The 15355-nt window shown below is 38.1% G+C and overlaps 1 protein-coding gene across 11 annotated transcripts in view; it reads left to right on the forward strand.

The window, feature by feature from the left end:
- The window catches only part of SLC44A1 (solute carrier family 44 member 1), a 189483-nt gene that overhangs the window by 43577 nt on the left and 130551 nt on the right, over nt 1-15355 (forward strand). For 5 of the 11 annotated variants that reach the window (XM_017975217.5, XM_035253654.3, XM_078373714.1 and 2 more), the window contains exon 2: nt 8972-9061. In XM_017975217.5, coding sequence (XP_017830706.3) covers nt 8972-9061 — 90 coding nt within the window. Of the gene's footprint in view, nt 1-4847; nt 5302-8971; nt 9062-15355 lie in introns of those variants that run through there. The other 6 variants (XM_054258503.2, XM_035253678.3, XM_054258500.2 and 3 more) reach the window with 2 other exon arrangements.

The raw sequence follows: 15355 nt of genomic DNA on the forward strand, positions 1-15355 counted from the left end.
GTGGTCTGTTCTAACGTGATGCCACTCTAATGGTAAGAGACCTTATGTGCTAGCTGCTGTAACTACTGGTGACGTAAGAGTTAACAAAACCAAGTCCCTGTCGCCAAGTAGGCAATAGAGTGGGAAGACTGAACATTATATATTCAACCATTTAGAGGAAGCTTCTGAACACATTGTTTTGCATGGACTAGGTTTTCATTTGAAGAATATTTGAGTGTTTTCTATAAACAATGTTAATCCTTGGGTTAAACAAAAAATAGACATGTTACACTTACCATCAAAAAGGTCATCACCTGGGAAAACATAAATAATTATAATATGGAATGATAATTACTGTGATAATTAATGTAAATACTGTGTATATACAGAGTGTGCTGTAGGAACACAAAGGAAGGGAACCCAATTTACCTTATGGGTCCCGCCTGTAGGTATTTGGTTCACTTAAGAGTTTTATCCCAGTGCCATAGGACTGAACACATATTTGTTTCAGTGCACGACCCCTGTGAACTGAAAACATCTTAATTGGCAAAGACAATACATAATTTTGATTTAGAACATTAATTTGCCAAATTCTGCCCTCCCATTTGCTATGTTATGATCAGTGTAATCTTCATGTTACTTCTCTATAAGTCAGTTCTTTTTTTTTTTATTTTTTGAGATGGAGTTTTGCTCTATCACCCAAGCTGGAGTGCAATGACACAATATCAGCTCACTGCAACCTCCGCTTCCCAGGTTCAAGCGATTCTCTTGCCTCAGCCTCCTGAGTATCTGCGATTACAGGTGCCCGCCACTACCCCTGGCTAATTTTTTTGTGTGTTTTTAGTGGAGACAGGGTTTCACTCTGTTGGCCAGGCTGGTCTTGAACTCCTGACCTCAGGTGATCCATCTCGGCCTCCCAAAGTGCTGGGATTATAGACAGGCATGAGCCACCGTGCCCAGCCTGTAAGTCAGTTTCTATCTGTTCCACTGTGGAAAGGGAGCAAGATTGGAGTAAGAATCTTATAATTGCATATGTGTGAGATTTTAAAAAATGGTTACAGCAAAGCAAGAAAAGTCAATATACCTATTAACAGTCTGGAAACTGTTCTGTAGCAGATGGGAGGTGGAAAGTAGAGCTTTGGTCTATCAGTCTTTGTATCATCAGGTACTGAAGAAATTCTGACCTTTATAGGATGTGATGGGAAAAAAATGAAGCCCATGAAAACTATAATTTAAAAAATTAAATAGTAATTTTAAATTATAAAGGTTGCTTATCACTGATTCAGAAGAAAGACGAGTTAGAGATATGGTTTGAGGATTGCAGGCAAGGCTTGTCTGTATAATTTTGATTGTTTCTAAATTAATAGAGCTAAAATATGTTATTAGCTATGTTGCAGAGCAGGATTAACTTGGCCTCTGCCTAGTAATTATTATGTGGTTGCATGCAAGAAAGACAGTCATTCAGAAGTCTGATGCAAGTGGGACATCTGTATAACAGGCCCACAATTATTTTTTAGGGGAGTTGTAGGAAGAATGAAGTCATTGGCAATTTATCTCTCTGTGATCTATCACTGTGTAAATACCTAACTTAAAAAGCAGCTCTGGTCGCCATTTCCCCCTTTCTCCTTAAATGGATGGATGTTTGTGATTTAGCATAAAGTTCATGAACTAAGAAAAGCAGTTGGGCACAGAATCCTGTATCTTTCCATGCAGTGTATCTTATTATCTTTAACTGTCTGTTAAAATCATGCTTTTAGTTTTACCTTTCCGTAATGAATTGCTGTCATCAGGCTTAGCAAATGAAACAGATTACTTATGGTAACTGTAAGTAGTTATGCACTTCAGATCCTTGACAGAGCCTTCCCAAAGGACACGCAATGTCTTTCAAAATCCTATTATAAGATTTTATTTGCAGATGCTATGAACAGAAGGCTAGAGCCTCTATAGTTTATTGCTACTCAACTTCATCAGGTCTGCTCACTCTATTGAAAACTCTGGCAAAAATGATATACATCAGCTCTTGTATTCTTTTGTTACCACTCCGTGCAAATAAAAGCATATTGGGGAATTTAATGAAGCAGTATGTCCTTGGAGGGAGCTTTAAAGATTCTGAGTGTACAACTATTCATCTTTAATACTGGAGGTTTCTGTGTAAAACTGGCAGGAGCAAAATAAAGTCTTCACAGACCCATGTTTGCCACACACACTTGAATTGCATGAATGTCTATGCAGTGGTGACCTTGGAGATGGATGTATTCAGTGACTATTGTAGTGACATTTGAGGTGTGTCAGGGAGTAGTTAGGTTCATGAGAACTACGGCAGAGCTGCTGGAACTGTGGGACTGTTTTGGAGATGGTCCCCTAACTCAGGAAGTGAAGACTCTGATGTTAAAATGAAAAACTGGGGGAGGGGTTGATTACTCAACAATTAATCAATTCAACCCAAGGACACATTTTGGAATCCATGCTGGATGAGAGTACATCTTAGCTTGCTTTGGCTTTGCTAGGTATAGTTGACTTCTTTGTCAGAATCTGGGAAAAGTAGCCGTGATGGATCTGTGCTGCAAAGATCTAGGCAAACATGAAGTTTAATATTCCTATGCTTGTCCTGAGGTGTAGTCTTCAGGTTATATGGGATTCCTGGCCTGCCAGCTTAACTCTCCTTACTAGTGACCATAAGAACACAGGCATATGTTGATAACCTTGTCAGAAGGATACTCTTGATTGTACTTAAATTTCTAAGCTTCAGTACTTTGTTAGTAATTAATACTTTTAAGCCTCCCAATTGATTAGAAAAAATACAAGAATATGGGTGGTGCTGTAGTTGTGAAATGGACAGCCCAAATGGTATTGGAATCTGTAATGGTTGGTCCCTTATTTTTTTGTAGACTTAACCCTGCCCGTATACCGCTTGCTTCTCTTCCTCAGGACCAGCCTCCGAGGCTGCTTTTTATTGTTGCTTTGAATGTCGGAGAATGCAGTTCTCTGTCTTACTCTGGGGGAATGCCAAAGGAACATGTAGTCATTTAGCCTGTGAGAAATTCCGAGTTGCAGCAACTCTAGATATATGTGACCAGATAGTACTTAACTCATTGTTAGTAGGGATCTCACCAGTGACAGCTACATGAAAATATTATTCCAATAGCTTAGTAAATAAAGCCCTATACAGTAATTGTCAGAAAACAGAGGAAGATATTTTTCCTCATTTCTGAGGCTGAAGGCCTCTTCCTAACTGGAGTCACAAAATCTTTAGTGTATAAAAACATCTTGATATGAAGTGAGAAATGACTGATTTTTTTTTTAAAGCAACTTATGTTCTATTTGTTTACTACTAAACATTTCTAGGTGCAGTATTTCTTATTTCTCCATCATAACTACCAAGAATTTTTAGAATGTTTTGGGGCACAAAACATTCTATTTTAGACACTGAAATATCATTTTAATGTTTGCCTTGGAACTTAATCTGCAAAAGTTTATGAGATAATTTCAACAGATCTCACAAATGTTTCCTCAACTATATCTGTATTTGCAGTAACATGGAAATTTAGGTTAAAACATTTTATAGGTGTATTTACTGAAACATACACACCTTTACTATAGCATATCAAATTCACTAGAAAGCTTTAGGTTTAGTTATTAGAGCTCATAGTGAATGCGAAGTCTAAGACACGATAGTACTATGACTTCTATAAGAGATACCATGGAAGCTAAAAAATTAGATATCTGTGCAGTACAAAATGTGGGAAGGCATATGAAGGTGTTACACATTGTTCCTCCCTAAGTTTAAGGATATAAATATAGCACAAACGAGGTATATGCCAGCTGTGGTCTGTTTTAGAATTGTTCCTTAATTCTCCAGTAGTAGTATTAGAAATTGTAATTCTGCCTTCTAGATTATTAACCTTGTATACATGTGCAAAAAAAGCATGTAATGTGGATATTGTTATAAGAATATATTCACACACTTATTTTTAAACATTAAAAACTTTTTATTATGGAAAATCTCAAACCTTTGTTTTACCCATTTTTGGAAATCTTTAAATCTTTCTTTCGTATCCCCAAGTTTGTCTGGTATCAATTCCTTGTGCCTGAAGAACTTTCCTTAACATTTCTTACAGTTCAGATCTGTGGCTAATAAATTCTGTCATTTTTTTTGGTCTGAAAAGTCTTCATGTCTGAGAGATATCTTCTGTCAGCATAGAATTTGGGGTTGGTAGTTTTTTGTTTTTGTTTTTTTTCATTTTCCTTTCAGTGAATTAAAGATGTCACTCTGTAGTTTTCTACTTTGCATAGTTTCTAACAAGAAGGCTGTTGTAATCTTTGTTTTTCTATATGTAATGTGTCTTTTTTTACCCCTTTGGCTGCCTTCAAGATCTTTGTATCTTTGGTTTTCAAGGGTTTGAGTATAGTATGTGTAGGGGGTATGTGTTTGTGTGTTACATTTATCCTGCTTCGGATTCTCTGAACTTCTTGGATCTGTTTTGATTTCTTTCATTATTTTGGAAAATTTCCAGTCATTATTTTTTCAAATATTTTCTCTGCCTCATTCTGTCTTCTTCTTGGATTTCAATTACACATTTGCCACATCATTTGTTCTTGATGGTCTATTCTGTTTTTCCCCCCCAAAATTAATAGGTCTTTTATTGCATCATTTAAGTATCACAAGTAGGTCTTAGCTATGATAGGCATCTTGTTTCTGTAGCTGGACAACTCTAAGGTCTTACTCATCAGCCTGCTGAACAGTTCCTTTTTCAGAGACACAGATACCATCCAAAAATTTCCAGATATCCTTGTTTTTAACTGTTGCAGCTTGCTGAATCAAAGCCGCTGAATTTGAAACAAGCTCAATGTCATTTCCTTCAAGGATTAATTCATCTTTCTGGGCTTGAGATACTGAACAAGCAACACCCGGTCTCATTCAAACCCTGCGGATGTATTTTTCACCCAAGAAATTTCGGATTTCAACAAGAGACCCATTCTCCTGGATAACGACGTTGATGGGGAAGTGAGCGTACACAGACCTTATCTTGCAACGGAAGCCCAGCGTAACACCCTTGATCATGTTCTGTACATGACTACAAAGAGTCCGAACGGTAGCCAATTCCAGTTCCTTTCGGTTACCCCACCATTTGTCAACCCGGAGCCTCTTTTTTTTCTTTCCAAGAAGACTGAGTTCTACATTGACGTGATTGAAGTCCTTCCGCAGGGTTCCTCTGGGGCCCTTCACGATAACTGTGCGTCCCTTCAGAGTAATGTCGACATTTTCTGGAATGTCGACATTAAACGCGGCAAAGAAGGAACGTCTTTCCTCATCACGTACTTGTATCTATTCTAGTTTTTAAATATTTCTCTCTCCCTCCCTCTCTCTCTCTCTCTCTCTCTCTCTCTCTCTCTCTCTCTCTCTGTCTCTGTGTGTGTGTGTGTGTGTTTTAGTTTGGAAAATTTCTGTTAACCTGTCTTTGAGTGAACCATTTTTTTTTTTCCTTGCGTGTGTTTAGTACACTGATGAGTCTGAGAGAGGCATTCTTCATCTTTGTTACCATGTGTGTTTGTTTGTATTCTCATTCCTGGATCCTGTCTTATAGTTTATATTTTTCTGCTAGAGTTTGAGAATCAGGTGTCGTACATAGATTTTCCACTTGTTTTCTTTGATTTTTGGTTTCCTCTTCTATAAAATAGAAAAGTCAGGAGTAATAGTAACTAACAGAATTGTTTTGGGAATCAAATGCGGTCATAGATAAAAATGTGTGCCCTTGGGCAAGCCCCTTCCCATCTCTGGGTCTCAATCATTCTCATTAAAGGCTTGTACTATATGATTCCTTTGGTACTATTTAGTTCCTCAATTGCAAGTAAAAGGATATTTTAAGAACAAAGAGAGGGTTAACTGAAAAGTATTGATGAAAAATAATAATACCCGAGAACCGAGTGCATGCTGGGTGACAGGTGCTCACATTTACTCCTCAAAATAGCTCTGTGAAGTGAGCAGAGAGAGCAGAGGAGGGGCTCCTCTGCTAAGTCTTCCTTTGTCCAACTTTTGTTCTTCCACTCTACTTTAGACTCTGTCAATATTTTTTATATATAACTCTTACCATCTTTCCACTTCTCATTTTCAGTGAAAGAATTTCTGTGTATTTTGCACAGAAGTAACCCACAGCAAGCTGAATGGAGTTGTTGAGATGCTGAATCTTTGTATTTTTCTAGTCAAGAGTGAAATAGCTCTTCCTTTATGTTATAGATGAAAATTTAAGCATTAATGAACTGAATGTTGGTCTAAGGTAAAAATACTAAGAAAATAGTTGTGGATAAAGAAACTACTCAGCCAACCTGAGGCTTCCCCTTTCTTCCCTCCCCATACATGCTGTTTGTCAAGACAAACAAATACAGCATTTAAAAGTAGCTTTTGCTTTATAAATTACTGTATAGTAAATATAATGAATATCAAAGATGTGTCCAAATTCTGTGTTTGGAAGCAGTTTTACTGTAATGGGTATTATTCAAGACTGAAATTATTTAATACAAAGAAACATTCTTCATTCACACTATGAAAAACTGGTCTTCCAAAATACCACAATACAGGCATTCTCATATGAATAATACAGGAAATTAAGTCAAATTATTTTGTAGTTTTTTCCAGTCATAACAAAGTTTTCACAAAAATGCTTTCCTGATCATAGATTTTTAGAGATGGAAGGAATCTAAGGGGTACAAACTAACTCTTTCTTGCCACCGAGAGAGATGAAGCAATTTATCTAAAGTCATGTAGCTAACTAATGACAGAGCCAGGGAGAGAACTAGTGCTTCATCTATTATGCCATAGTGCTGCATTCCTCTGGAAAAGAACTGCCTATTCATTCTTGGTTTTTAATGCTAGTTGGAATCTTAGGGTAAGGTTTTTTCCATGACTAACTAGTGTTCTTTTGTTTTCTGTGTGGGTGTTTGGGAACAAGCTAACTGGTTGTGTTTTTTGTTTTGTTCTGTTCATAACAATTGTACAGTGTAAGGTAATAACAGAGCATTTGTTTGGTTAAACACTTTAGGGGTTAGGAAGAAATGGTTTTAACTCAAATTCTCTGCCCTCATTGTTTAAAATAGGCAAATATTTTAACCTAAAAATGTGTTTCTTAACCTGGGGTTTGAATTCCCTAAATTCTTATGAAAATTATGTGAATATATGGTTACTTTTAGTTTGGAGATGGAGTTTCGTTCTTGTTGCCCAGAGTGGAGTGCAATGGCCTGATCTTAGCTCACCGCAACCTTCGCCTCCTGGGTTCAAACGATTCTTCTGCCTTAGCCTCCTGAGTAGCTGGGATTACAGGCATGCGCCATCACGCCCAGTTAATTTTGTATTTTTATTGGAGATGGGGTTTCTCCATGTTGGTCAGGTTGGTCTCGAACTCCCGATCTCAGGTGATCCGCCTGCCTCAGCCTCCCAAAGTGAGGCACTGCACCTGGACTATGCTTACATATTAAGAAAAGAATCTGTAGTTTCCATCAGGTTATCAAAGGATACATAGTTCAATAATATGGTTTTAGAGGAAGAGAGAACTAAGCCTGATTACACTCTATATATCCAAATTTTACTAGAGGGCTCCCTTATTTTCAGCCCCCTCCTGCTGGTGCCCTTTCTTCCTGACAAGCCTTTTCCAAATAGCCTCCTGGATCTTGTCATGGAAGCCACTGGAGGCCTCAACCTTCTCAGAGAAACCTTTCCCATAGGCTTTCCAAGAATATCTTATTTCTTCTTTCTTTGCTTACTTTTTCCAGGAGAAGGTATGAGACTTAAGGATTTTTGTTCATTAGAAGCATCAGGGGGATTATTTCAGTTACATTTCCATTAAAAGGCATTTGTGAGCTGACCTGAGATCCTGACTATTGAAATAAGAAAAAAAAAAAGCAACTGGAATTCCAGTCAATACTTTGCAAATTAACTTTTAGAATGCCCCTAGTTCTGTACTTCAGGATGCTCTATGTTTGATCTAGAAACTAACATTTTCTAGGAGTGAAATGAAAATGCATGAATTTGCATGGATTGTTTAGGAGTTGCACAGATCTGTCTATAATAGCGGAATTTTTTCTTCCTGAATATTATTAGACTTAGAAGAATCTACCCCTGAATAGAAATCCGCTCCCACCCCCGCCACTTTTTTTTTTTTGAGATGGAGTTTTGCTCTTGCTGCCCAGGCTGGAGTGCAGTGGCACGATCTCGGCTCACTGCAACCTCTGCCTCTTGGGTTCAAGCGGTTCTCCTGCCTCAGCCTCCCGAGTAGCTGGAATTACAGGACCCCACCACCAAACCCAGCTAATTTTTGTATTTTTAGTAGAGATAGAGTTTTGCTATGTTAGCCAGGCTTGTCTCGAAATCCTGATCTCAGATGATCCGCCCATCTCAGCCTCCCAAAGTGCTGGGACTACAGATGTGAGCCACCAGGCCCAGCCTGAATAGGAATCCATTTTGATGGGCAGCCTTCCTAGGAGATAACGTATATATAAACAGCACTTTTTTAAAGTTTAGCATCTGAATACACAAAGAAAAAGCTAGCATTAAGACTGAAGTTAGAAGAATGTATTCATTTATTTATTTATTCATTTAAAAAAGCCCTTACTAAGTACATATTATGAACCGTCAGGCATCATGTTAGATGCTGAGAAATAAACCTGGTCTCTTCGCTTGTGAAACTCAGTCTGCTGGGGACACAGCATAACAAATAAGAATGACAATTTAGCCTGCTAAAAACTCCATTATAGGTACCAAAAAAGCAATGAACTCAGTACCGGGCCTGGCCAGGAAGAGGGTTGGGAGTTGGGCCAGGGGAGTATTAGCTGTGGGAGTTAGCATAAACATCACAGAAAAGGTGACAAATATTTGAGTTGTGTCTTAAAGGTTCAATAGAAACTTGTTCAGCAAAGAAGGGCTCCAGCTCTAGCTGATATATTTGTGCCCTTTTAACTAAACTTAAGATTTAACACTCTCTTATTTTGTGTTTCCAATTAGAGCTCCAAACGAGAATGGAAGCCGCTGGAGGACCGTAGCTGCACAGACATACCATGGCTGCTGCTCTTCATCCTCTTCTGCATTGGGATGGTAAGGAAACTCTCATAGATAATCCGAACCTGGACTCATGATCTAAGTTGATTTAATGAGGGGACTTGTGGAATATACCACTCCTCATACAATTCAGTGGTATTTTGTCACCCTTGCTTTATTTTCTATATGAAAACTGAGCTCAAACTAAGGAGCAGTGGGGTCTCATATGACATTCATTAGATCATTTCAGAAAGCAGATCATTTGATGTAAGTCTCTGAATAGTGATCTTGTTGGGGGTGGTGACCAAAACAGTGACCATGAGTCAAGGGCCCTGTGTAGTCACGCAACCCAGTCACACCAACTTGTTGGCTATCTTTAGGGCAGTCAGTTCCTCCCAGGGACTTGGTGTTCCATAGTTCTTCTTAGATGGGAGGCTAGTTGCTCACTGCTCCTTCCTCCTTCTGCCCATCCTAGGCCCCTGCTGCCTGCTGTGTCTATTGTAATGAGTGGCATCTTTCAATTGGAGGTCAAGGGACCTGGTGATTTTCCAATGGGTATAGAGACTGGAGGAGCAGAGTGCTGGTATAAGGTATTAAGGGTGTGCACATTCAATTGTATACCCACTCTACCGTGAAGGAGTTTCTAACACAGACTTCAGTGGCATTAGAGTCCCTGCCAGTGTGCTGGGCTGGAAAAAAGATAGAAAACTGCTATTTTTAAAGTGGACTGATATTTAGAGATAAAAAGGACTCAGAACTCCTCATCTAGTCTATCACCCTTATTTTACAGATTAAAAACATCAAACTCAGAGATGGAAATGACTATTCCAAGGCCATGCTGCTAGTTCATGACAGAGCTGGGAACAAAGTCCGGGTCTTTTTACTTCCAGGTCAATGCTGTTTTCTAACACTCCATTTCCACTTCCTCAAGGGGACTGTGCAGACACATTATTCCTCTCTCTTTCTTAGTCTTTATGTAATTATGCTACCTCAGGCAGCCGTTTTCTTACTCATGTGTATTTTTAATCCCCTTCTTACTATACCTTTTATAGAGTTTCTGTAGGAAAATCTTATTGTCTCTTCTAACTGCCCACTAGGCCAGCGCCATTTGTGAATCACAGAGCAACCATAATCTTGACTAATAGGCACAATTGTAGGTACCAGGTCTGCCTCTGAGCAAAGGAAAAGAAAGCAATACATTTTAATGAGATCTGATAAATCTAGTAAAATAAGGAGTGTTTATTTTAAAGATAAAAGCACAGTTTCACCAAACTTAGGATATTTAGGAAAGGTCAAAATACATGTCTCCTAACTTATGACTTATAAGGTATTGCTCAAAAGTTTACTTAGTTTAATGGAATGGCAGCTGAAATATATGCAAGAATGTTTATGCAGCTTGTGAAGAAATTTTTTTTTTCTTTTGGAGACATAATTTTGCTCTTGTTGCCCCGGATGGAGTGCATGGCATGATCTCGGCTCACTGCAAATCTCCATCTCCCAGGTTCAAGTGATTCTCCTGCCTCAGTCTCCCAAGTAGCTGGGATTACAGGCATGAGCCACCACGCCCAGCTAATTATGAATTTTTAGCTGAGACAGGGTTTCACTCTGTTGGCCAGATTGATCTAGAACTCCTGACTTCAAGGGATCTGCCTGCCTCAGCCTCCCAAAGTGCTGAGATTACAGGCATGAGCCACTGCGTCTTGCCAGAGAAAGATTCTTTGATAACAGAATTAGTCCAAGGCCTTTCCCCACTCCCTGAATGTAACCGTAGGACAAATAGAAGCTGACCTTTCAAAATTATTTACAAAAACATATACCGTGCCAGCCAGGTGCTTTGGATTTTCTGTGCTAAAATAGGTCAGGAAAGTGCAATCATTAATGTTAATAGGCTGTTAATAAAAAATTAGGAGCTATTTGTTTACTGAAACATTTTAATGCAATGGTAATTAATATAATGTTGATTTTAGTGCGATGGTAATTAAGACCCACTGTGTGAACTCTTAAATGTTGGCATAGCATTGTTTTCGAGTGATTCTTTTTAATGGACTACCTTGACGGAATTAAGCTAATAAAATAATTCATATTTTGCCACGTAGAAACAGGAAATCTCAAATTTCTATTCAGTGGCATAACAGAGAGTCAACATTTTTTGGCTTCTGGGTATTTGTGTTAAATGATTTTTAGAAGATTTCTTGATTTCTCCCTCTTTGGATTTCATTCCTTAGTACTTTTAAAAGAAACATTTAACAAACATCTGTTGGGCATTAATCTATGCTCAACATTTTAGTACGTGTGTGTGTGTGTGTGTCTTTTTAATTTTTTTTAATTACTCTATGAAATAGATTTTATCCCCTGCTTATAGACAAAGTATAGCAAGGTTAAATATTAGCTTGTCTAACAATATACTGCTGGAAATAAGTGGCAAAGATAGAATGGGAACTGGAACTTTCTGGCTATGTTCTTTTCATTGAGTGACCCAGCTGCCTGCTTCTCTTACAGATTATTTCTTCTTAGTCATCTTACAGCCTGGTACTCAAACCATATCTTTATTCTCTATCTTTATTTGCATTTTTTTGCTCATTTTTTGACACCTATGATCTAGTTCTTAAATATTCTAAGATCTTGTCATCTTTCACTCATCTCTACTATTAAATCTCTATACATGTTCATTTCTTTATCAATGTTTGTACTTCTCTTTTATTTCTTTCCTTATTTTCAAGGTTATTCTGCTTGAGTTGTCTAGAACTTAAAGAGTTTTCCAAAGCAAATTACTATCAGCCTTCTTAAGCACTATCTTCTACATTTGAACTTTCCTTTTTCATCACTATTTTGGAATTACTGGGCATGTACTTAGTCTGCTCAGAAAAATTACTTGTAACATTGCACTGCTAAATTTGCATATTTCATTAAGGTAGTAAACAAGTGGTTTTTAGACCTAGTTGTATATTGAATTAGCTGGGATCTTTTCTTTCTTTATTATTATTATTTATTTAGTTAGTTTTAAGATAGTCTTAAATATTAGATAGATCAACAAGTCTTATTATTTTTTTTATTTTATATTTATTTATTTATTTAGTTTTAAGATAGTCTTAAATATTAGATAGTTGAACAAGACAGAAAATTAATAAGGATATCCAGGACTTGAACTCAGATCCGGAACAAGTAAACTTAATAAATATTTATAGAACTCTCCACTTTAAATACACAGAATATACACACTTATCAGTACCACCTCACACCTACTCACAGGTTTAAGTGAAATATTGGTTGGCCATTATTAAACACAATTATTGGCATAAAAGAGGTTTTCAGTACCCGTTTTTAGAATAAAGCAACACTCCCGTTCTCTCTCCCTCTTTCTCTTTCTTCCTCTCCTTCATTTCTTATTCTTTCTTTCTTTCTCTCTTTCTTTTTTTTTTCAAAAAAAAAAAAAAAAAAAGAAGTTGAGAGATTATCAAGGGCTAAGGGGAGAAGAGAATGAAGAGTGATGCCTTCATGGTTACCAAGTTTCTGTTTGGGGTGATAAAGAAGTTGTACAATTAGATAGTGAGAATGGCTATGCAACATCAGGAATGTGATTAATGCCACTGAATTGTACACTTGAAAATTGTTAAAATGGCAAATTTTATGTTACATGTACTTTTCCACAATTATAAAAATTTTTTTTTTTTTTTTTAATTAAAACCTCCATCTCTACCATTTAACTTGATGGGAAAAAAAAAAAGGTAGTCTTGCTGTGTCGTCCAGGCTAGAGTGCAGGTTGCGATCTCGGCTCACTGCAACCTCTGCCTCCCAGGTTCAAACGATCCTTTGCCTCAGCCTCCTGAGTAGCTGAGATTACAGGCACCTAGCATAATGCTTGGCTAATTTTTGTATTTTCAGTAGAAACAGGGTTTCACCGTGTTGGCCAGGGTGGTCTGGAACTCCTGACCTCAAGTGTTTTGTGTGCCTTGGCCTCCCAAAATGCTGGGATTACAGGTGTGAGCCATCATGCCTAGCCTAGGATTAGCTGGGATCTTTTCTTTTAAAAAAAAAACCAAACCTAATTCCTCAGCCCTACCTCAACAATTCTCATATAATCTCTGCAAATCTGATGTTCAAAAAGGTCAGACCCACTTTTATAGGCACGGATAAACCACTGAAAAGTGTTGAGCAAGAAGTGACATGAGTGGGTTTAGAAAGGTGGCTCCGGCAGCTAATGTTAAGGATGGCTTGGAAGGCATAAAGAGGTTTCAAGAGACCACTTTGGAGGCTGATGTAATGGTTCAGATAAGAGGTGAAAAACCTGAAATAAGGTGGTGCTAAAGGAGAGGAAGAGAGAGATTGAAGAATTAAGATGAATAACATTTATCAATGATGTTATCAGTGTTGTAGACAAGTGAGAGATGGATAAGGATGACTGAGAGGTTCTTGTGTTATGGGTTAAGGATAGATTTTTCAGCTCAAATCCCTCCCCAGCTCCTCCTAAGTTCTCAACCACGGTTTCTGTACACATTAGAAAACAAGAGTGGAATGGATAAATAAAGCACCACTTTATTAGTAGATACCTGATTATGCCCAATAAGGTACTCCCTGGTAAAAAATAACTTGTGGAATGAAACTTGGGTCCAAAAGGCTAAAGTTCCTTCCCATCTAGGATGGTCTGACTTCATTCTGTCTCACAGAGAGTTATTTGTCAGAAAAGGAGAAGAAGAGAGAATGGAGATCTACCTGGACAAAATCTGACCAGATCAGATTACCACAAAAAAGCAAGAACAGAAGAGACTGGATGGCCCTTTAAAGAGTGCTTACCATGGAAAATAGAAGATACACAGACCCCCTACAACTTACTTACCTTAGTACATATTGATGCTTACTATGAGCTAAACACTGTTCTTAGTACTTGACACATAGAAACTCATTTAATTCCCACATCTTCTCAAGGAAGTATACACTGTTGTTATCACATTTCCATTTTACAGAGAAGGAAACAGAGGCATAGAGATAAGCTCAATAACTGTCTAAGATTACATAGTGGCAGCACTGAACCCAGAAGAGGAAGAAGGGGAGGCCTCAAAACGTCATCCCCACTCCGTTGGAATTGAGGACAACAGAAAAAGTCGTTCAAAACATGGGCCCATAGGCCACAGTAACCTTGCTTGCCAGTGAAATGTAATCTCATCAATGTCTCAGGCTCTGACCAAATTGCTTGGCATCACCTCTTCCTTCAGTGTGGTGTAAGGAAGCTAGAGAATGAGGGGCAGAAGCACAGAGAGAAGAGACTGCAGTCTTCCAATCTTGTGTGTGCCATCTCGTAGATAAGTGGTGCCACTATTAGAGATGGAGTATATGCAGGAAAGAGAAGTGTGGAATGAGAAAATGAGCTGTGGACACGTAGAATTTGTTGGCAAGGAGAGGCAATTGGAAATGCAAGGTTGGAATCTTGGAGAATGATCTGGACTAGAGTTGGATTTCGGGGACATCTTGCATAGTTTGTCCCTTCAGACTGCTTTCAAGGAAGGACCTTTTCTATTTTATAGCATTGGTTTACTTCCCAGGGCATGATGTTTCTACCTCATTAACTATTATTGAGCATGCAGAACAAAATGAGAAATTCACTGCAGTATTTAGTCACCTGTTTGACAGGCCATTCTTTGCTGAGATCACAGAAATAAGAACAGCATGCCGAAGATTACCATAAGGTTACCTGATCTAAATGACTTTCTACTTTCTGTTAAGTATGTTTCTTTTCTTTTTTTAAAATATTGTGATAAAATGTACCTAACATATTTAGCACTTTAACATTAAATCCGTTTGTGTTTAATCTGCTTTTGCTTTATTTATTCTCAATCACTGTAGTAAATCAAACAAGTGTGAACTTCTCCCTGCACGTATACTCTCTAAAATTGTACTCTGTATCTGCTTTCCCTTAGAATCCTAATACATTGGAAGAGGAAGGGCTTTAGGGATTGATCAAATTCTATCCTTGTGGTGATAAGGAAACTGAGGCTCAGGGAATGAAAATTTACTTGCTCAGGATCGTAAGAAGCATTCGTGGCAAAGTGAGGGTCAGTTTTCAGTCTTCCTTGTCTGTGTTCTAGTCATTGTTGTAGCTGGCCATGAAATTGAGCCTCTAATTTTGCTTCCCCCTCGCCTATTATTTTCTTCTCTCGAGAATATTTCAGTTCTTTTTAGGGTAAACCTTGCATTTGTAATATGCTCAATAAATGCTTATTGAGTGGTTATTTCCTAGGCTTTCTATCATTCTTTTTTTTTTCCAGAGTCAAGGTCCCACTTTGCTGCCCAGGCTGGAGTGCAGTAGCATGATCATGGCTCACTGTAGTCTTGCACTCCTGGGTTGAAGCAATCTTC

The sequence above is a fragment of the Callithrix jacchus genome, chromosome 1 (assembly GCF_049354715.1).
Source record: "Callithrix jacchus isolate 240 chromosome 1, calJac240_pri, whole genome shotgun sequence".
In the NCBI taxonomy this organism is placed as follows: Eukaryota; Metazoa; Chordata; class Mammalia; order Primates; family Cebidae; genus Callithrix; species Callithrix jacchus.